General features: G+C 38.2%; 1 protein-coding gene across 1 annotated transcript in view; it reads right to left on the reverse strand.

Moving 5' to 3' along the window:
* The window catches only part of LOC129726139 (ankyrin repeat domain-containing protein 11), an 88022-nt gene extending 66033 nt beyond the window's left edge, over positions 1 to 21989 (reverse strand). Inside the window, exons 1-4 of the mRNA XM_055682809.1 lie at positions 21905 to 21989; positions 21312 to 21468; positions 21073 to 21252; positions 19901 to 20158 (exon numbers count right to left, since the gene is read on the reverse strand). Coding sequence (XP_055538784.1) covers positions 19901 to 20158; positions 21073 to 21252; positions 21312 to 21468; positions 21905 to 21925 — 616 coding nt within the window. The 5' untranslated portion in view covers positions 21926 to 21989. The remainder of the gene's footprint in view (positions 1 to 19900; positions 20159 to 21072; positions 21253 to 21311; positions 21469 to 21904) is intronic.
* Between the last annotated feature and the right edge of the window lie 1751 nt (positions 21990 to 23740).

The following is a 23740-nucleotide window of genomic DNA, read 5'->3' on the forward strand; positions in this document are numbered from 1 at the left end:
TAAAGACTGCCTTACAGCAACAGGAAAACCCATATTCCAGCTTGGAACATGACGATCCCAATGATGATGAAGAGGTATATCAACCTCTTCCGTCGAGTGGAGCCGTGCGTAAACGACCAAGCGTATCTTCCCCCAAGCTTCCTAGAAAGGAGCAGAAGAAAACACATATAGATACCCCAAGTGGTCCACCTTCTAAGCAAAATATTGCTAAGCCGTCACCTCCAGGATTCAAGCTTAATCCTGAGGGTAACAATTTCGATAAAGAGTTTCCCAAACTACCAAGAAAACAATCTGCTTCCGCCAAAAAACAGTCATCGGAATCTGAAATACCGACCACTGATGAACGTATCTCATTCAAAATGATCGTTGAATGGATATTTACCACTTTTGGTCTATCTGATTCCCTCAAGAGTATGATTTCGGCTTGGCTTCCAACAATTTGCATGTTGGGTAAGCAATTAAGCACCAAATGGCCCCTCCTCGCGTTCGTATCCTTCGATGTCTAAATCAGACAGCCGAAGTGACGAATCGACAACAAGGATCATACAATGGAACAGTAGAAGCTCGATCCCCAAATCAAATAAATTTAAACTCCTGCTTCACGATAGCAAATGCGATATTTTCGCACTATCTGAAACATGGTTGTCAACTGATACGACACTAGCCGTTCAAGACTTCAATATCATCCGTTTAGACCGAGGTAACTCTTATGGCGGAGTGCTCCTTGGTATCAAAAAATGCTACCCATTCTTCCGAATTCCTCTCCCAGCAATTGATGCAATAGAAATCGTTGCTTGCCATATAACAATTGCTGGGGAGGGCCTCACAGTCGCATCAGTCTACATTCCGCCTAGAGCGGTTATTAACCGGTTGCAGCTGTCACAAATAACGGAACTGCTTCCGACTCCACGCCTCATCCTGGGAGATTTCAATTCTCACGGTACGGCGTGGGGCGCTGTTCTTATTGAAAGCTTTCTCGATGACTTCGATATGACCTTATTGAACATACCTGGGTTAGCTACGAGAATTGCAAGGCCTCCAATACGAGAGAGCACATTAGACTTGTCGATGTGTTCCTCCTCAATGGCTTTGGACTGCAAATGGGAGATTATTCAAGATCCCCACGGTAGCGACCATTAGCCAATCAGTATTTCGATTAAGAGCAGGCTCCATTCTGCTACCACAGTCGAAGTAGAGTATGATCTTACCCGGAATATTGATTGGGAAAAATTCTCGAACACAATATCCCAGGGTCTCGAAACAACGGATGAGCTTTCTCCATCCGACGAATACAACTTCCTTGCAACATTAGTGTTAGATAGCGCGTTGCAATCTCAGAAGAGACCTTCCCCTGAGAACAAGTTGAAAATTCGTCCCAACAAGCAATGGTGGGACAAAGAATGCACCGAGATGAAAAAAGCTCTAAAAGCATCATACATAGCATTCAGGGATGGTGGTTCAATTGAGCGTTATGATCAGTTTAGGGAGCTGGAAATAAAACAGTCTAAGCTACACAAACTGAAAAAAAGATCATACTGGCAAAATTTCATAAGCACGTTACCCAGAGATGCTTCTATGAGCTATCTCTGGAATACGGCTCGAAAAATGCGCAATAGGTCGGACAGTAATGAGGCTAATGAATACTCTGAACGTTGGATCTATGATTTCGCGAAAAAGGTATGCCCAGACGCTGTCCCATCACAGCAAAAATTTAGCGATACAACAGCTATTGAAGAACCAGAATTTACCATGTTGGAGTTTTCAATTGCCCTCGCGTCTTGCAAGAACAAGGCTCCAGGACCGGACAGGATCAAATTTAATTTGATGAAAAACCTGCCGGACTCGGCCAAGCTACGATTTCTTAAACTGTTTAATAAGCTTATCAGGAACAATATGATTCCGGAAGCTTGGAGACAGGTTAAGATTATCGCAATCAAAAAGCCAGACAAACCTGCGGGAGATCACCGCTCGTACAGGCCGATTGCGATGCTCTCACGCATACGCAAATTGCTTGAAAAAATGATCCTGCGTAGACTTGACAACTGGGCAGAAACAACAACTTGGCAGCAAACAACAAATGACCTCGGTTTTCCTGGATATCACAGGCGCAATTGATTCAGTTTCAATCGAAATTCTTTCCGAGAAACTGCATCAAAGAGGATTCTCCCCTGTATTGACAAACTTTTTGACCAACCTGCTGTCTGAAAAGCATTTACTTTTCAACCACGGTTCTTCAACAATAACACGAACAAGCTACATGGGTCTCCCCCAAGGCTCTTGTCTGAGTCCGCTGTTGTACAACTTCTACATCAGTGACATCGACACATGCTTGACGGACGGCTGCACAATGCGCCAGTTAGCTGACGACTGCGTTGTATCCAGGGCCGGATTAACGATTGTGGGGGCCCGGGGCCCAGTTATAGTGTGGGCCCCAAAATAAAACAAAACCTTTTTTTATCGTACGAGTTAAAAACATTTATTTGAAAAGTTACCAAAAATTTGTTAGAATTTTTTCTTACGATTTTTTTTTTTTTGCAGAAAACTTTTCAATTAAATAATCAACATTCAACTCCTTCAGTATACGCGTACTCGAAACGTAATAATGCTAAGTTTGACTGCCTTTCATTCTTCACAGTCGTACGCAACCTATTTTTAATAAGTTTCATCTTCGAATTTTTTTCTTGATACCTGAAAAAAACCTACCGCAATTTGAAAAAAATGTGATCCACAGTCAAAAATTTGCACACAATTTGAAAAAAACTGCGCAAATATAAGACGACTTTGACAATAATCTACAGAAACTAGGAAAAAACTACACACATTTGCGGGTCAATAAAATCTGCACACGAACTCAGGAAATCTGCATTTTGCAAAGCTCATCTGGTATCCCTGATTCGGACAAGTTAGCAAAAGCAATGCATTTAAAAACTTGTGGGATATTTTCTTTCTCTGCTTTATCTCTCATGCGCGCTGGATCGATTCAAATGGTGCGTTAAAGTGTGTCATTCCAAGAGAATCCAAGGTGAACTCTTATGGATGTAGTTGTGATATTGGCGCTGGCGAAAAAATAACAGTGAGGAATGTGTCAGATTGAAATGGTCTGTTCAAATTTTCTTACTGTAAATCGAACTTTTGATTGAATCTCATTTTTTAATGAGAAAAAAATCTTTTTCTCGATTTGCGGGGCCCCAAAAATGTGGGGGCCCAGGACCCCTACCCCCCCATAAATCCGGCTCTGGTTGTATCAGTCACGGCGACTCTAGCTGTAGACATGAAAAACAGCCTGCAAAATACGCTAGATAATCTGACCGGTTGGGCCAGTTGTCTTGGAATCGAGTTCTCGCTTGAAAAAACGGAGATGGTAGTCTTTTCGAAAAAGCGACCACCACCTCGCTTCGAGCTAGTTCTGTCCGGAAGACCCATCACTCAGTCACCTAGCTTCAAGTATCTAGGAGTATGGTATGACTCTAAGTGCACATGGGAAAAACATGTCAATTACCTGAAGCAAAGATGCCAACCGAGAATTAATTTTCTTCGGATGGTAACAGGAACCACATGGGTAGCTCATCCAGAGGATTTGATACGGCTCTACCAAACCACGATTCTGCCCGTAATAGAATACGGCAGCATATGCTTCAGAGGTGTCGCAGCCTCACACATGCTGAAGCTAGAGAGGATACAATACCGTTGTTTGCGTATCGCTCTAGGCTGCATGCAATCGACCCATACCATGTCTCTAGAGGTCATTGCGGGAGTACTACCACTCAAAGAGAGGCTATATGAGTTGGCTTTTCGTTTCCTCATCAGATCGGAGATAGCAAACCCAATGATAATCGAGAACTATACGAAATGTTTGGAAGTTGTTCAAAAACCCTGTATGTCAGTATACCAGCAGTTTTTGACTATGGAGATAAACCCTTCGGATGTTGCTCCATACCGTGAGATTTCACCATCGCTCAACAATTTTTCTGTTATATTTGATTTGACGATGAAACAAGAAATCCAGGGAATCCCCGAACACATCAAACCAACAGTTGTGCCATCAATATTTCGGCAAAATTCGGCCATCTCCCAGAACAGAACTCAGGGTGGCCACTCAAAACCCGAAATTAAATTCCCGGTTTTCTCCCGGTTTTTCCCGGTTCGTTCAAATATTTTTCCTGGTTAATTGTTCTTTTGAATTCTGTAGTTTTCCATGCAGTTAAGGAATAAAAAAGCGTGACTTTCGATTTACATCTCAATATGCTCTAAGTCACTTCTTGACGTGTTCAGCCTTATTGGAATCAAGAGATATAGTTGCAAAAAATCGAAAAATGCGACGGATGTCACCTTTCCGAGAGGAGATGTCTACAAGTATCTTATGAACAACGCATATAATACTCATTACCGAGGAATTCTAGGCCAAATTAAGTTTGAAGGAATCGTTTTTACCTCAACCAAATAAGATTCAATATATAAAAGAGTAATATATGAAATATTATTTTCATAACACTTAAAACACGTTACTCCAGCAGCTCACGCACCTCCTCATCAATATCAATTTCGTGTCCTCCTCCGGCAACCTGTACTGTATCGTACACCAAGCGCTGCGCTAAAAGACTGTCTTTTTCCAAATTCATGACTACGCACTCCTTGTTCACGGAGAAACCTTGCTCTAACGTGGCATTGCCATGCGATAGAATGAGAATCTTCTTGATAAACACAGTAAAGTTAGGAAGTTTCTTGCCTGAAGCAGCTATCAGATCTCTACAAAAAGTACCAAGGTAGGAAGTCAGCAATGTCTTCGTCGAATGCATACTCAATAGTTGTGAGTTTTCTTGGCGACATCTATCAGCTACAGTTCCCGCGAGATTATCGTTGTGAACCATTTGCTCTGGGAAAAATTCGAGCCATTTGAATGCTACTTCCGGGGAGCTTACTTTGGTCAAGTTAGCTTCCAAGAGACCCTAAGTACCACAGAGCAAGGACCAAGCTTATTGATTCTCTCCGGAAACAGAAAGTGACGTTCACAATGCAAGTACGGGATGCGCTTGCTAACCGCAACCCCGCGCTTGTAATACCTATTTATGACTTTTTAAGAGATATCAAGTATCGAATTTGATTATCTCCTCGCTATTTCTTCTTATTTTTATAACACAACCTCAATCAAAAAGTTTCACACTAATTCTGTTCTTTTTCTTCTTTCTTTCATTGATCTTTTTAGAGACACATGAATCATCGTTCTTTCTGAGAGACATGATCCATCGAACATAGATATAAGTTTTGATTTCTAAGAGATAAGGAACCATCACACCTCAACGAATAGTATTAAGAATTGATATTTACCCATACAGAGAAAAATAATGTTATTGTTAGCCGTAGGTTTAAATGACATGTATTTTTAAATTGTTTTATAAAAGAGAAAAGATGAGAGGGTTTTTATGCCTGTTGGAGGAGGAGCAGTCGGGATACAGACTCTACTCAAGCTGGCTTTTCCCTACTCCAAAAGATATTCGGCCCCGTTATGCTTTGCGGTTGGGCCTAAATAAATATTAGAGTATTGAAAAAAAAAATCGCACCGAATGATTGCTAATTTCTGTGTCCATAACGCGCGCAGAGAGCGAAATCAACCGAATGACCTCCATTGCGTAGAAGGGACATCGACCGAAATCATCAGAACGCAAAAGACAGTCCACATTAATCTCCCCGATAACCTTTACATCAGGGCATTTAAATTATTTGTTATTTCTGCTTAGCTGCGAAGAGAAGGTTTAGTCATGAAAACGCACAACCACCACTAGCCTACCGACCAGTGGAAACAGAGATCGGGAATGCCAAATGAGACTTACAAACGTAAGGAGTTCCTCGATGCTCCGTCGCCCGTTTATCGTTTCAATTAGATTTAATTACCATCGTATTTTAACAATTATACCTTTGAGTATATATACATCAGCTAACAGCCATAAATTCAGTAGTTTGGGATATTAACATTTATATTACGGTCTACCATTAAAATGACGATAGAAAAGCTGCTGCTGTTCTTTCAAATTTGGTTTATTATAAACTCCATACAAACTGAGTTACATATAGGATGACTTATACATTTTCGCAAAACTTGATTGTGCACCTTGTTCGTTACACAGGCAAACGATAACACCAAATGCCGTTCATTCGAAATCACAGTTATGGTTGTGTGGGTTTTAACATAAAGTAAAATAAACCCCAGGAATCCCACTACCAGACAACAGCAACGGTGTGTTGAGTTTTTACGTTCATTACCATTTCTGCTAAATTTGCGGAGCTCAGAGAGTAAGAGAAGTTATGAATAACGATTAAACACCGCACAAAACTGGATGGATACACGAAAAGGGTGGTGCTTTTGTCAACTGAGGGTAGCAGATGATAGATGAGCGAAGTCCAAATTAGCATGTTCCGTGCACACAGCGACACGATAAAATAATTTAGGATAAGAAATTTAGAATTGAAAGCGTGGCTTAATATTTCATCGCGTTCAGTTTTAGTAAAACTAACGATTAAGCGTGCTTGATGGCAATTTTCACTCTTGTTTTATCTTAAAGTTCAGTATAAATTGAAATGAATATGATGAGTTTATGTGTTCATTACACAAAATAAAACCTCTCTGTGGAGTAATCTTTTCAAACTGGAACTCTGAAATATGGAAGAGTAACTACATAACCGGAAGCTGATAAATACAAATGAATAACATGAGAATTGCTTGGAATCATAAAACTATAAATGCCAGTTTGTTTTGTATTGCCATCCTACACCTCCGACTGAATCTAACCGTGGACAAATACTTAATTTAAAAGAGGTTATTTCTCTTACAAATTAATTTAGATTCTTCAAAAACATTACAAATCGAACGTAGACCGTATCAGGTTGTTACATTGTTTGCAACATATGTCCATTGGTTCATATATGAAATACAAATCTTTTATGCGAAAATGGGAAATATTTATGAGAAAATTATCATTTTATACTATTGTACAATGAATTTGACGTTTGAGACACTTTTGCAATTACTTATGTAACATTCATTATTCATGCAAATAATGTCTTTTGAAGATGGTACCTGTATGGAAAAATATTTAATATCCCATTCGATTTTTTATTTTTTTCGCTGCTCTTATAAACACAGAACTACCCAGATATGATTTCAAAAATCTGCGATTTTGCAATTTTTTAATTTTTGGACCAAGACCACCTCAATAAACATAAATAAACCACCATTAGGTAATATCACAAAACAAATGTTAATAACGACTTACTATGATAAATGAGATGTTTCAAAATTTTTAGCTTTTTTTTTCCTCTGTGTGAACTCATCACTGCGACCAGAGACATTTTGATCTATTGTGATATTGCCCAGGTGTTTTCTGTACTCCGCACTTCATATTTTTGGCAGTATCAATATTGAAGTGGATGATACGCCGAGCCTCTTTTCTATCCTACCAATATCGCCAAATTACAATTCCCTGAACTGAGGCTACACCTAACGTTCCTCTCTGGCCAGGTTTATTCTAAGAGGGACTTATTATGTCAAGAGGAAGGGGTCTTATCGAAACCGCGTTCCTCGTGCCAATATCGCCAATTACAATTTCCTGTAGAGGGTAAATATTTCTGAAATCAGTTTTGTTATAAGAAGGACGTATTTTGTCAAGAGAAAGAAGTCTTATCGAACCTCATTCCTCCTACCAACACCACGTCACAATCACAATTCCCTGAAGAGGCACTTAATACTACACCTCTGGTCAGGTTTATTATAAGTAGGACTTATATTTTTGTCAAGAGGAAGGAAATCGAAAACTCGTACCTCCAGCCAAGACCGCGTCTTAAGTACAATTCCCTGAAGAGAACTATTATACGTTACTCAGAACAGTTTTATTTTGAGAGGGACTTTCTTGTTAGGATGAAAGTCAGCTGGCGTACTATAGAATTCAGCTTGAAGGAAGGGTATGTAGTAGAGAGCCTGAGAATGAACCCATGTTAAAGTCCTTCGACAACCAAATGGCCTGATTCTACTAAGATTCGAACCCACGACCACTCGCTTATCAAAGAGGACTCTGTAACCTTGCGGCTACGAAGCTCTCTAAATTTTTTAGCTTATTGCCTCGATTGGTGTTTGTGAGATTACCAAGGAATCCACTATGAGACATTTTCATACAAGCAAGCGGACAAAAATGTTTTCATCATTTTTTCAATACTTTTGGTATTTTTTTCTACTTGTTATGATCAAAACAAGTTGTTCAAGATCATTTGTGACTATATTACGGTCAAATTTTGATAGAGGCGTGAATTTTTTTGTATGAAAAACGGAAATTATATATCAGGGTGGCCACCAGATTTCCAATTTCAAATTCCCGGGTTTCTCGGTTAGAAATTGGTGTTTTTCTTGGTTTTAAAACGCATAAATATAAAAGTTCAACCACGTTCATTCATTGACAAAATAAATTTGTGAGAGAATTTGGATTTTAATATGTATTATTATTTCATTTAAAACTCTCAAAAGGGCTAACTAAGTCGGCCAATATCTATTTGTTGTTGATTTTTCGAATTTTCATGGCTGAGGAATGCAATTGCTAATCATTTTCTTTCATTTCAATTCTTGAGAAATTTCATCAATTGTTTTAAGCTTTATTACGGGTCTTATTCAAAGTGCTTATTTAAAAATAAAATATAAAATTTTTTAACTAAATTCCCCATTTCTGACATCATTTTCTTTTATAAAACTTAATTTTAAATTGAACTGACTTTAATTTTTTTTATTGAATTGACTTTTAAGATTATTTAATTTTTTTCTTGTTTTCTGATAACTTTTTCATAGTCATTTTTAGTGAATGAGAGAAAACATTCTAGTTGTTTTTCAGAGTTTTCAAAATAATTAGAGCACATGTTTTGACCCCGAATCGAGATAGTTTTTCGCCTTGCCTGGAACTGCAATGATAGCCGTTTCTGGCAATTTTAAATTTGTTTGAGAATAAATTTTTGCACACACTTTTCTAGATTTAGTTTTGAAATTGATTTTTCATTGATGTTGTTAGTTTCTTTCAGGCTTCAATACAACTTCACTGCTACCTAGAAACATTTTTTGCCTTTTTGAGCTAAATAAGCAGCTTGTTTTGTGTTTTCTGAATCCGCGTTCTAAATTTTCGAATTTTCAACAAAAATCTATTTGAAAAAATTGAATTTGTATTATAACTGAATTTTTTTATATTTTTGGTGCATTTCTGACGTTAAATCAAAATCTGATTGCTGACTTTTATCGAAGAGCTTCAGATATATTTGAACATATTTATTATCTTTTTCTAGTCTCTGTAAACGTTTTATGGCAATTGTGAGCTGAATTATGAACAATTGTGTGTATTTCTGTCGTTCAAAATATTTTTTTCAGTTTTATAAGGATCTCTTGAGGCTCAGTCATTGCCTCGACAAGAGAGAAAGGACTTATTTGATACCATTGTTATCCCTACGTGGTATTTTTCCAGGTTTATTTTAAGCGAATAATTTTCGCTATGCCCTAATAGTTTTGACTTTTTTATTTGAAAAATAAGTCTTTCTGATTTCGGAGAAGTATGCAAGCAATTTGAGAAAAAAAAAACAAAGACAGGCTCTGCATTTTTAAGCCTCTACAATACTATTTTAAAAATTTCGAATTGAATTTTAAATTATTATTGTTGCCTCTGGTCTTTCTCCCTGATGGTCTCGAGGTACGATGCTGGCCTAACAAGCCAGTCGTCGTAGGTTCGAGTCTCGGCTTGGGAGTGACTGTTAGTGTCAGTAGCGCTAGCCCCGCAATTGTCCTGTACACTAAACAGTTGGCTGCGAAGTCTGTGTATAGTATAACAGAAGGTGAAGTTCCGAATCGGAACGTAGCACCAAGGCTTTGCTTTGCTTTGCTTTTTGTTGCCTCTGGTCTTTGAAAACGTAAATTCTTTAAAATTGATTTTTAAAATTTCTGGCCTCAGAATCTTAACTAATGGCCCCCCGTTGATCAACGGACCGGAACCAATGGCTTCAATTTCCCATGCAATAGAAGAATCCAGAGATTTTTCGCCTCAGAAAATCTCTGGAGGATTGAATCTAGATCAGTTTTGGTTGAGTGTGAGTGTATAACGTCACCACATAACCATCGACACCTATGGCGTTGGTGGTTGGTGGAGGCGTTATTTGTTTTGGGTTTTAGATATTTTTTATCATAGTTTAGTTTTTGCCTATTTCAAGTTAAAATATAAAGCCAAATTGGAATCATTCCCGACTTCACTGGCCTTCAAAATATTTTTTAGTAATTTGAAGTTTTAACTCTTCCTGGGCTTTGTAGGTTTTTGTTGGCGATTTGTAACCTACGATTCGAATCTTGTTTCTTTTTAAAGAATAAAGAATTCGCTGGCCACCCTGATATATGAATTCAGAATTCATCCCCTCCCTCCTTTTCAGCGGCTGCCCTCCCATTTCTCATGTAAGGAATATGTCAAGTTTGGTGAACATCGGTCAAGGTGTTCCGGAGATATGGTAGAAGATGTATACACAGCGACTTTAAGACAAAAAAAAATTAAAGTGCTTCAATTTTGCTAAAAATTGAAGAGATTGGTCACCAGCAAAAAAGAGACTCGTATTTTTTCATTAGTCTATTAAAGGTGTCCAGTCTTAAAATAAAGTGACAATATTTTTGATGTTATGTACCTATCAAACATTTTTAATACGTTCCAAATCGCTTGGTAGCAGGTGATCGCAGGAAAACTCTCCAGAACTTGTTAGTAGGTTCTCAAACCTTAAAGATAAACAAGGACCCAGCTTGGGAGCACCTAAGGGTAAAAGATACCGTCTAGCAAAGTTGAAAATGATGTTTTTTCCTCGTTTTCAATTTTTTTCTTATGCTTTATTTTCTTTTTTTTCTCCTATAAAGCCACTTAGCCATATATTCTTCGGAAAGTCCAATCAATAACGTTTATGATAATAAAATACACTTAATAGTTATTCTGTTGTCACGATGAAAAAACTTTTTTTTAGATTTTGTATTTTTCCTGTGTAAACCCAAAATTTTCAAAACGGTTTCAAACGCTTGGTCGCAAGTGATCGCAGCTAGACTCTTGAAATTGTTAGTAAACACCTAAAACTCGAAAAAACAGGGACCCAGCCTGGGAACTCCTGGAAGTAAAAATATGCCGACCAACAAATTTCAAAATTATGATTTTTTCTCATTTACTTCTTTTGGCTATGCTTATCATTTTACCATCCATAAAGCCTCAAAACCACACGTTTTCCTAAGAGCCTTATCATAAACGTTAATGAGAGAATAATACACCTAATAATAATGGCCAAAACACGCTCAAGTGGCCAAACACCGATCGCCAATAGTGTTGTTTTGCCAAAACTCAAAGTTTGATATGGCGCAAGCACGGTTCCCCTCGATAAATCCGGAACAAAAAAAAAAATCGAAATGTCCCCTACTGTCCCAAACACTATGATAAACTTGTGATCTTTTGAAAAAGGTTCGATCTAGATCGGTTCTGATCTTGCGGAATGGCAGGTAAAAGAATTTTCATTTTGACGTTGGACTACGTCTTTGTTTTCTATACTGGTATGCATTCTGTAAAATTGGAAATGAAACTGACAAATGTTGCGTCAGATTTCAAACGATAGTAACAGCATAACCACATGATGGATAACAATAACCAATATGTTGTTGTATAGATAAAATGTTGATCAATTTTGTAATACGCTAGTTATCATTATTTTTCATTGCAAAGCGGTAAAAATCGATAAGAAGTGTCAAGGACAAATTTACGCGAACAATGACCCAATCACTTGCGAGCATTCCTAGCACAGACGACATGAATAGACACCAACCATTCCCTGTGATATTTTCTGTATCAATATAAAAAAATTACAGAGTCTTCCCGTCCCAATAGGTCATTTTATGTTGGCCTTAGGGTTGCTGATATTTTATCGATATTTGATATTATCGATATTTTCCTTTCACGATATCGATATTTTTGAACGATATTGGCGCATTTGATATTATCGATATTTCGATATTGGGACTCGATATTGCTGTCCGATATTCTCGGTTGCCATCAGGGGAGTGCTGCCGTCGAAATTTTGCCTACCAATCATAAATTCATCATGGCATCAAAATTAAATTTAAAATGCTTACTCTGTCGAAATCTGAAAGAGAAAATGTCTCAACTTCTAACTTACTTGACGAAATTTTCTCGTCGACCAGTGTGGAAAATGCTGTTAGATCTTTCCAGCCTTTAAAATCTGCAGGTGTTGACGGAGTGTTTCCAGCGTTACTTCAAAAATGTGAGGCAACTCGGATACCGTTACTAACCAAGATTTTTAAGGCCAGTTTAAGTTTTAACTACATTCCATCGAAATGGAGGGCAGTACGGGTTATTTTTATACCAAAAACGGGCAATAGAGATAGAAATAACGATGATGATGATGATGGTCCCACCTCATACCCCTACATCGGTTTGAGCTGGACGATTTATCTATATGAGATATTTTTAAAAACATGCAATGTAACCAGTTGTCAAACAAATAACGGACTGGTTCTATAACCCCAAATCTTTTAGACCCATAAGCTTGTCTTCGATCCTGCTGAAGATAATGTTGAAAGTACTAAAGGAATATCTCTATGCAACAAACATGCTTGGATACCCTTTATCTAAATTTCAATTTGCATATCAAACAGGTACCTCTACAGTTACAGCGCTCCACACGCTGGTAGCAAAAATTGAAAAATCTCTTTTAGCAAAAGAAATAGCATTCTGCTCTTTCCTGGATATTGAAGGTGCTTTCGATAACACGACCTACTCTTCCATGGCAAAAGCGATGAAGAAGAGGATGTTTCACACGTGCATAGTCAACTGGATTCATACCATGCTTGCACAAAGAATAATCTCTTCGGAGCTGGGGGGAATATTTTTAACTGTAAGAGCCACGAAAGGATGCCCTCAAGGTGGAGTACTTTAACCACTCCTGTGGTCTCTAGTTGTGGATGACCTCCTCTGCAGCTTAGAAGATAAAGGTTTTGAAGGTGAAGGCTTCGCAGACGACATTGTCATTATGGTAAGAGGAAAGTTTGACAATGTTGTCTCGGAAAGAATGCAACTTGCTTTGAACGTAACTTATCTCTGGTGTAAAAAAGAGGGTCTGAACATAAACCCGGCAAAAGTAACAATAATACCTTTCACTAAAAAGAGGAAACTTAACCTAATGCCTCTTAAGCTTGAGGAAAGTTCTATCCAGTTTAGCGAAAGGGTTAAATTTTTAGGATTAACTCTAGATGCGAAACTTGACTGGAACGCCCATCTCGACATTGCAGTAAGCAAAGCGGTCAGTGCGTTCTGGTTCAAAAACGGTTGGTAGGAAATGGGGCCTAAGACCAAAAATGGTCAGATGGATCTACACATCCATCATACTACCGAAAATAACATACGCTTCTTTAATGTGGGGGCCTAAAACAAAAGAGGCTACTGCAAGAACAAAGCTAGCAAAGCTTCAGAGACTGGCCTGTATTGCCATAACTGGAGCAATGCGCAGCACTCCATCGAAAGCGCTGGATGCAATTCTTCACCTGCTGCCTCTGCATGAATTTGTGCAGTTAGAAGCGGAAAGGTGCGCCTTGCGGCTCAAACGTCTTGAAGCGATTTTACCTGGTGATCTGGTTGGTCATCTGAGTATTTTGCAACATTTTAAAAGAGGGCCTTTGTTGAGTATGTGCGGAGACTGGATGAAACCTTTGAACAACTACGACATTTCCTACAAGGTGCGTGAAATATCGCGCTCCGACTGGGAGTGCGGAGTTAATATGGTCCGTCAGGGGTCAACGATATTCTTCACGGACGGCTCAAAAATCGGTTCGAAAACTGGAGTGGGAATCTTCGGTCCTGGTATACAGATATCAGTGGCAATGGGCAACTGGCCTACTGTATTCCAAGCGGAGATTTACGCTATAATCGAATGTGTCAACGTTTGTCTGTAGAGAAACTACAAACATGCGAATATTCTCATTTTCTCTGATAGTCAAGCGGCACTAAAGGCTCTTTGTGCTCACGAGTGTACGTCAAAAATAGTGTGGGAGTGCGTTCTCTCACTGCGGAGGCTGTGTCGTATGAACTTTGTCAATTTGTACTGGGTTCCCGGGCACAGCGGCATAGACGGCAATGAAAAAGCAGACGAACTGGCCAAACAGGACTCCAACTCGCAATTAGTTGGTCCGGAACCCTTTTGCGGTATCTCAAATTGCACTATAAAAATTGAACTTAAATACTGGGAAGAGCAACGGGTGACAGCCAACTGGAGGGCTGTCAGAGGGTGTCACCAGTCGAAAAGGGTAATTACGCCAAACGGAAAAATTAGTAAAAAGCTCCTAGAGCTCAACAAGTGGGCTCTTTCTACCTACACAGGACTAATAACTGGGCACTGCCCGAGTAAGTATCATTTAAAAAACATTGGTCGAGTTCAGGATGACACTTGTCGCTTCTGTAATATGGAAAGCGAAACCTCGGAACATCTACTATGCAGTTGCGGTGCATTATACATGAGTAGAATCAGATTTCTTAGCAAGGGCTGCTTGCAACCGGGTGAGATCTGGTCTGCCAATCCTGGTAAAGTAGTTGGCTTTATTAAGCACATTCTACCTGACTGGGAGCGCGCCGAGGCAACCGGCCATTCACTCGATCAATAGTGGGTGTCTGGTTTTCTACATGGTACGTATAGTAATGGGGATATACTACAATAGTTCTAAATAATGGACGCAGTAGTCTAGTTCCACTACAAAAAAGGACGTTTACTCTATTTCAGCAATTTTAGGGCAAATCAACTAAAAAGTATAGGTACCAGAATTGTTGGTACTAGAATCAATAAGTGATAGATGGAAAATGTAAGCAGCTCGACAGAAATATGGTTGCCATATCTCCATTTTCATTGACAGCATGCTTAGAGCGAATTTCCAGAAATTTGGGTGTGGAACTTCTCGGGGCAATAACCACCACATTAAACCGATCAAATGCGATGCCTTGGTGTTGCATTGGGATGGCAGAATCGATGAATTAAAATCGATGAATCGATGAATCAGTAAAGAATCGGTGTTACATAAGCGATAACATGAATGTTCAGGTAGGATGCTTCAGTAACTGGCTGGTGATTAGTCAATGGATCAGTGACGATTAGGAGACGCGGCTCACGAAACGTCGGTTTAATCTGATTGGAGAATGCACCTTGGGTAAAGCGATGAAATAGCAAACACTTCACCGGAATATTCAATACTAAGGCATGAAACATGCTGAACGCCAACGCGACCGATCGGGTGAGATTCTTGCCGTAGGTTAATGAACAACTCTACTCACGGCTGTTTATTAACCTTCGGCAAGAATCTCGCCCGATCGCTCACGTTGGCGTTCAGCTTGTTTCAGGCCTAACAGAAAGCCAACCCGGTGGCATCACTGACGTTTACGTTCAACATGAGTGAAGCCAGCATTAGCTGGATCACTGGATCAGTTTTACATGTAATTTCACAGCTGATTCATCGAAACACGAAAAAAAGCAGTGTTCATACGTGCATACAGTATCGGTGTTCAGTGGCAGTGTGCTTTTGTATTGTTTTCGGGTGATGTATTTATTGCACGAAACGTCGAGTGCTTTGCTTGATGAAACAAAAAAAAATGCGTTGCATTATTTCAGAATGTACCTACACAACGTTTATTCTTGCCGATTGCGAACGGCGGTGTTTCTTGCAGGCAGCTGACATCGCGCGATGATTTAAGGAATAACATTTCAACGTACGTGTAAATGAGATAGCATATCAGCGCCACTTTTAAACATTTACAAAGCTAAGCTAAGCTTTTTTTTAAATAATTAAATTGATTCAAGCGCCTAACTCTGTGCAACACTGCTCTGTAAACAAACCTTCAAAAACATAAATGAGATTAGCGCCACTGCCTTTCACGGCAGCTTCAGGAAACAAGGCCGTTGCTGAAAGCCAAACAAAAAATATACACTAAAGTCGCTTTTTACGCGGGGGTTACGTGCCACGTAGAAAATCCGCGTGAATTCCGGAATCTGCGTAAAAAAAAACCGCGTAAATTCCGGAATCCGCGTAAAAAAAGCGCGTAAATTCCGGAATCCGCGTAAAAAGCGACCTTAATGCATGAAGAAAAATATCGATAAAATATCGATATCGGCACGCAATATCGATTTCAATATCGATGCCGCTTTTAATATCGATGAAGCAGATATCGATATTATATTTTTAATATCGACAACTCTAGTTGGCCTCCGTGAACCTAGACTAATTTGATGTCTCGAAGGTAAAGCTTTTTCGAAAAATTTGAAACAACCCCTTTTCTTGAACAATTTCTAAACCTGCTGTTAGAGCTTAACAGAAACTGATGTCTTGAAAAAAAAAACATGCTGGTAAAAGCAACAGTACCGTAGAGTATATGTAGAGCAAAGCGCCGCTAGTTTCTCGTCGTCTATCATTGCAGCGGGCACGACTTCTATTCGCGTGCAATCGAAACTGCAATGCTGCTACTGATGGTGATTGAAAGTTTATCTCATGAATATGATGGTAATCCAAACCATAAATTACTTGACAAGAATTGAACATTTTTGCAACGGTTATAAGTTATTTGTATTTATTTTTATCTTCGATATTCACTAAATAATCGTGACCGACATAATATCGAACGAGTAAGTTTCTAAAAATACTAATTTATAGAAGAGTAAGAGCCGGTCAGTGCTTGTGAGTTTTTTGTCCGTTTACTAGGATCTATTCAGAATCTTTTTTTAAATTTCAACATTGTTAATTTTTTTTTCGATTTTTAACTTTACAAATAAAATAATATACTCATAGTAGCTGTCTTCGTAGCACAGTGAATGTTATTGTTGGCAAATGAAACTTGTGAAGCAAAAAACAAAAATGAATCTTTTTAAATTATAACTTCGTTGTAATTGTTAAACGTTGTTTGCACGAAAAAAAAAAACACTACAGGTACAACATCACCAAATGTGACTGAAGTTCTTTCGAATGTAATTAAATATAGTTCTGGAAAAATGAAGGGGAGGCTGAGAATTAAAATACGTAAATCACTGAACAAACGAATTTATTGTGTCCGTAATTACAGTGCTTTTAAAATACGTTTGTACTGCCCATAAAAGCATAAGAGTCCCATATGACTTTGTGGCAAATTTGAGTTTATGCTGTTAATGTATCTTATATTGTTCATATTTTCGTATGCCTTGATGAAATTTGAAAGTTTGTTCTAAAAAAATACTGGAAAAATACCAAACCTTGCCTGTTCCATATTGAAAATGAAGACATATGAGTCCCATCCTAAGTATATACTAAATTTTCTTTTAAAAACAACATGTTCACATACAAATATCATTGACTAAAATAAATTGAAACACAGTTCATGTTTGCCAGGTTCAATTGAAAATAAGCTAGAGACATTAAAACTGAATAAAATTTATATGTATTTTTGAAGAAAATCGGAAGTTAAAGTGAAGTTTTTTTGGCAACTGTCTCCGGAAATTCTTCCTAGCATCTGGAATGGGTAAAAAACGTTTAGGAGTGTGGCCTTACGGCCTGTATTAATATTTCTTGTGGACTCTTAAGGAATTTAATTGTAGACTCTATGTCGAACGAGTTTTCGTCTATCAGCTGTAGTTGCTCTTTTTAGAATAACATGTACCGGTTCATGCTACAATTCGTTAAAAACAACTAGCTATATTGCAATTCTATGTTGGATTAAAAAAAACTGTTCATATGACAGACACAACAAGGAATAATTATAAATGCCTTGGCTGTCTTAGAATGCGTGGAGACAGATATACTATTATTTTCTGTTTATAGAGAAAAAATAAAGGCAAACGAGTCCCATCATTTACTTCCAGGCCTGGAATTCATGCGAAAGTTCTTAGAACTCATGAAAGTATCCAAAGCTTCACCTCATGAACATACAGTTGAATAAAACATACTTTTAGTGAAATCATAATTATTTACTATAAATTCAAGATTAGAACTTCATTTGCAATTTTCTCAGCTGTGAGCATTTCCATATGGGGCTCTTATGCTTTTATGGGCAGTGTAGCAGGCAAACAAATCATAGTACAATTTGAAACCTAAACTATACTATCACATGATCTACCATTACTCTCTCCCACTCTGTGAGAACATTCCAAGCTAGGGAGCACAATTGATTTGGAAAATATCACCAAGGGGTACGCGGACAAAAAAGGTTGAGAACCGCTGCTGTAGAATTCAGCTTCAAGGAAGGATATAGGTGATGGAGAGCCTGAGAAAAAAACCATGTTAAAGTCTTTTGACAACCCAAAGGCCTTTGTGCCGTGTCAAATAAATGTTGTGTAAACAAAAAAACCCAAAGGCCTGATACTATTGAATACTAAGATTCGAAGCCACGACCACCCGCTTGTCAAAGCGGACTGTGCAACCTTACGACTACGAGATCTCTTAAGTTTTTCATACAAAAATATCAATTTTACCTTTTTGGAAAATTTAAAAATAAGATCGATTCCCGGCGCTAACTCAAAAGCGGCAAAAATTGTAATTATTTTTGTTATTTTTCAATAATTCATTTTCACATTCTTAAGCTTGAATTACTTTCGACACTTGCACTTCCAACAATTTTCGTTGCGTTTGGAAGGCATTTTCACTACTTTACAGATTATAGTGAATTAAGTACTACTACTTTTAAAATAATTTGCTTGTCCTAATTCGTCTGTAAATCGCCCCAAGCTGATCATGACGTACGATGCTGGTCTAACCAGGGGAGACGAGGCTTTTGAACCTGCCTGTTCAACTACAAATTCTGAAAATCGCAGTTTGAGGAAGTAATCACAATCATGTTCGCGTAATCACGCAAATCATCCTATTTGTTACTATTTGAAAGTGAAACTAAAAACCAATAAAATAATATGAATATAAATTTGCGTTTGAAATATATTTTTTGCCTGGCGTCCCCATGAGGAATGCACAGGTTGCACCTATGGACGAGTCGCCCCTGGGTCTAACAAGTCAGTCGTCAAATACCGACTCAGGAAAGTATTGTTGCCAGTAGGAGGATCGTAGCGCCAGCCCTTAAATTGTTCTGTATATCATAGTGGTTGGTTAAAATGTTTGTGTAATAAACATTGTTGGTGTTGAAACATTAGAAGCTATGTCAAATAAAATATTAACAATTTTCGAAAAAAAATCGTTCCAATCCTCAATTGCTACGATAAGCTCTCTTTATAAACAATAAGTTAGTAATTAACCCTCTAGTGCCCAAGTTAATTCCTAGACGGGCTTCGGTAAAATCACTATGAATCATTATGAACACTTTTAAGGTATTTATTGAAGCTTTTTAGAGGGTTGACTGAAGCCCGCCAAATGGCGGTATTGGGCACTAGAGGGTTAAGTTACTTGTAAGTTTATTTCCCTTTTTAACAAGTTTAAATCCCTAAGAAAGATAAGTCCTAATAGTGAAAGCACACAAATCCTAGCAATTAAAATTACAAATTTCTAACAGTGTTGAGAAGTCACCAAGTCACTCCCATACATAAAAAAGTAAAACGTTATTTTCGTCCTCTCTAATTTAGCATCACAAAAAAAATAAAATGAGTTTTTCTACGAACATGTTGGCAACCTGAAAGACAAAAGACATTTTTTGCGCCATTTATAGCAAATCGATTGTTAATTCTATAACGGTAATGTATATAAAAAAAATCTGGAGTCAGAGAGAATCATCTCCTTCGTTTACAGCGTTTCATGACCTCCCAATTGAATAGGGTGCTGGTCTATCAAGCTAACCGTTATAAGTATAAATCCCAATTTAGAAGAAGCTTAGTATTGAAATTTCGTCGGAGAAAATAAAATTCAACTTCCACTTACCTCTTGCCTGCAGTAGAAAATTGTACACTGCAGGCGCGGCCACGTCACACGGAGCTTTTCCCTTTTGATTTTTAAAGCCTGGATCTGCTCCACGCTCGACAAGCATTTTGCACAATTTCAGCTGACCAACGATGGCCGCGTCATGCAGGGGAGTATCGTTTTCCAGACCGGTAGCATTGATGTTGGCTCCGGCTTTAACCAGTGCCAGTGCCACATTGTAGTGGCCGTGATTACATGCCTCATGCAGTGGAGTCCAACCTACAATATCATAAGAATCAAGACTTTATTCAATCTGGAGATTGTAACTAGCAGGATGAAACAGTAGCGTGTAAACGAAGAAATAATTAAGTGCCGAATAATTTGCTTACTTTTAGGTTCAGTAAAATAATTCTTATTAATGTCAGGTCTAATAGATGTGGAAAAGTCGTACGGCTCCATTTAAAATTTTCAATAAACCTTGTTCAATAGCCATAGATACTCTCCCCCACCAGTAGATTTGATCAAGGAGCTTCGCATTTTATGGCGTTATTTTTTTTATAAACTTTTTGGCACCCGCTATAGAAAAATTTGTCTATAGGCTCGGATACTCCCAAAAAAACAAGTGTGAAACCTAAGAAAACAAGTGTGTTTACCGTGATCAAAGCAAAAATTTGCATACGGACATTGTTTTCAATTGTTTTCCGAGAATTATGCTCGCAAATAGAAGAGAATCTTTACATTTCACAGCTAGCCGTTGTACATAAATTGAAACCAATGACTTCACTTAGAGATAAAATTTAAAAACATAACTGGTGGTTATGGAATAGAAATAATACGATTTGGTTGATCGAGTAGAGAAATTTTTATGAGGTTGAAAGCCGAAAATGTTTCTAATTTACCACTATGGCTTTTTATGAAGATTGAACATGACACTAAAGCAGTGATTCGTAAATGGTTTAAGATTTTATGAAGTGTTTTGAATTTGCAACAAGGTTAATAATTAGCTAGGTTAATAATTAGGTTAATTTATAATCACGTGCTGCGAAAAAAATAGAATACATTAAAATCGCTTTCAACACCAATTACGAAATTTATGCGATACAGACTCCAGTGTAGCAGAACTGAGGAGTATCAACGATTCATCAAATACTCTTGACCCCATCTAAAAGCAACCTAGGTTTATTCATACTAACCTGCAAAATCTGTTACATTTGGATTAGCTCCCTGTTCTAGTAATTTTTTAACCGTATCTTGGTCGCCCTTTTTGGCCGATAAATGTAACGCAGTCTCGCCGCGTTCATTGATTCGATCCCGCCGGGAATGGGCCCCACCGGATCCCGACGCAGCAGAACCGGCTGATCCGGGGCTCATATCTAAAACAAGAGCAAGTAATGATGAATCTTATTGATCAGAGAGTATGACCCTACTGTACCTCCTTCACTGCCGGCAGATGTTGAAGTCATTTGCATCAGCAGTGCCATCTGCTGACGCTCGGACATTGGAGTTGTAACAGCTGGCCGTCCTGATCCGCTCGATCCAGGGCCAGACATTCCGCGTGGTCTTGATGTGGAAGGCATTCCGCTTACATCCTGTTCAGATACCGGTGGGTGGATGAAATTCGTAAGAAAAAAAAAACAAAATTTGATGTCTGTAGTCAACAACTTTTAGGTAATAAACAGGAATTGTCAACAATGAAAAATATGCGCTGATTTTTTGTATAATTTCTTCCTAAAACATTTAACAAGCACAACCGCAATCTAGGACAAACATTTTAGATCGCCAAAATGTGCATTTGGCCAGACGGAAACCAAAAGAAACAGGCACAAGTGCGAACACTAGTAGCTTGCAGCCGCAGACACGGAGCGTACAAAAAGTTAACACGCAATTTACGGAATGGCCATAGTTTGCACATTTTTTTCACCACGATGATAACCGAGCAAATTTGTAGTCGGAACACAATCCGGTAGTGCAAAATGTATTCAACCAGCGGAACTTATAAAAATATGGTTCACAAACGAGGCTCACTTTCTTTGGGAAGTTGTTCATCTCAAGTGACAAATGAAGAATGCTCCGTTCGTTTTTTCTGCTTCGCAAACGTCCGACCGTACGACCAGCGCTGCCAGATTTTATTAATTGCAAAGTTGCGTGCCATTTAATTTAGACCAGAGGGGTGCTATTGATATCAAATCTCAATTTGAGATTCTCAAACTTCGTAAACTAGACCGTATAAACAAAATAGTTTTGTTCGATTTCTCGTGATGTTCATACAGAAGTCAAGCAACATCCTTAATTCATATAACATCATAAAGTCAATTCAAAAAGTCAACAATTAAAGCTGTATGCCCCGTGAGTTGAAAAACCTGATTGCTGTTTGTTCATTTCGTATTGAGCCATTGATAATGTAGTTTACATTCACATTCACATTTGTTGAAGATTATTTTACACAAGATATTATGGATAGTTCTGAAAAGCATATTGGTCTGTTTTCTGTCGGAACAAGTTTTGGAAGCTACGGAAATGTTTGGCAAAAGTAGTAAATGCAGTCACCTTATTGAAAATCATATTTTGGCTATATGGAAATGCTGAATCATATCTCCCTGCCCTAGTTACAACATTGCGCTTGCTAGCCGTAATCCGGCGCTTGTATTTTCTATTCATGATTTTTGAAAAAAAAAAAATATCTAACACAGTATCTTATACCAATTTGGATTATTTAGGTGCATCTTCTTTCAAATCAACCATCCTCAAAAAGTTCATACTAACTCTGTGTTTTGTTTTTCTTTTATTATTCTTTTTGGAGAGAAATGAATCATCACTTAATCAGAAAAACATGAGCCACCAAATTTAAGTTAAAACAACTATCAACGGATATATAATTTACGTCGGGAAATCGACACAAATTTACGATCTGTGTGAAATCGGTTCCCTGCTCTGCTCGGCATTTATCCGAGATGCGAACCAATTTGATTGTGGATTTTTATACTAGTTATATTACAGTTCAAGGAACCTTCCACATATCTGTTGTATCGAACGCAGCCAAATCAGTTTGTTGACTCGTCGTCCATAACAGACGATTTTTATGTACTATTAAATTCTGATCTAGTGATGGGAAATATCGCCCAGAACGGACATCGATAACAATCGATAATTCCGAGACTTTTATCGATGTTATCGATAAGTATCGATAATTTGACAGCTAACGTTTGCGGTGAAAAATTTTTTTTCAGATGATGAAAAAAAACTATTTCAGATGGCGTTAAAAAAAAAACTATGACAGATAATTGAGTTGGATAAATTTCCCATGAAAGGTTGTCATGTTAGCTTCCTCACAAAAAATATTACGTCATTGCGTGCAGCCTTCCGACAGTTAACCGGAACATTCGCCATGGCGGACGAAAACATGCGTGTAGCCATGTTTTTAAGCTCTTTCTTCGTTTTTTTTAATTCCTCCTCCGTTTTCGAGACAAAATTGTTGGAAAAGATCTTGCGCTTCAAATTTGCCCAGAAATTCTCGATGGGAAGCAGCTGGGGGACATTGAGCGGATTCGCCGACTTCGGTACCACATCAATATTCAGCCGCTCCATCTTCTCCAACGATCGCTTCGAATAGTTGGCCGACGTCAAATCTGGCCAGAACACCGTGTCTTCGCGCTTATGGTATTTCTTGATGAACGACGCAACTGCTGTCAGGCACTTCGTACTCAGGGATGCCACATGTACAGATTAATCTGTATTTTACAGATTTTTGGCCGAAGTAACGGTACAGAATCTGTATATACAGATATACAGATTTTCGTCGAAAAGTACAGATTTACAGATTTTTCGAAATCGACATTAACTTTTAAAAACAATCCAAATTTT

This window comes from Wyeomyia smithii, chromosome 2, assembly GCF_029784165.1.
Source record: "Wyeomyia smithii strain HCP4-BCI-WySm-NY-G18 chromosome 2, ASM2978416v1, whole genome shotgun sequence".
Classification (NCBI taxonomy): domain Eukaryota; kingdom Metazoa; phylum Arthropoda; class Insecta; order Diptera; family Culicidae; genus Wyeomyia; species Wyeomyia smithii.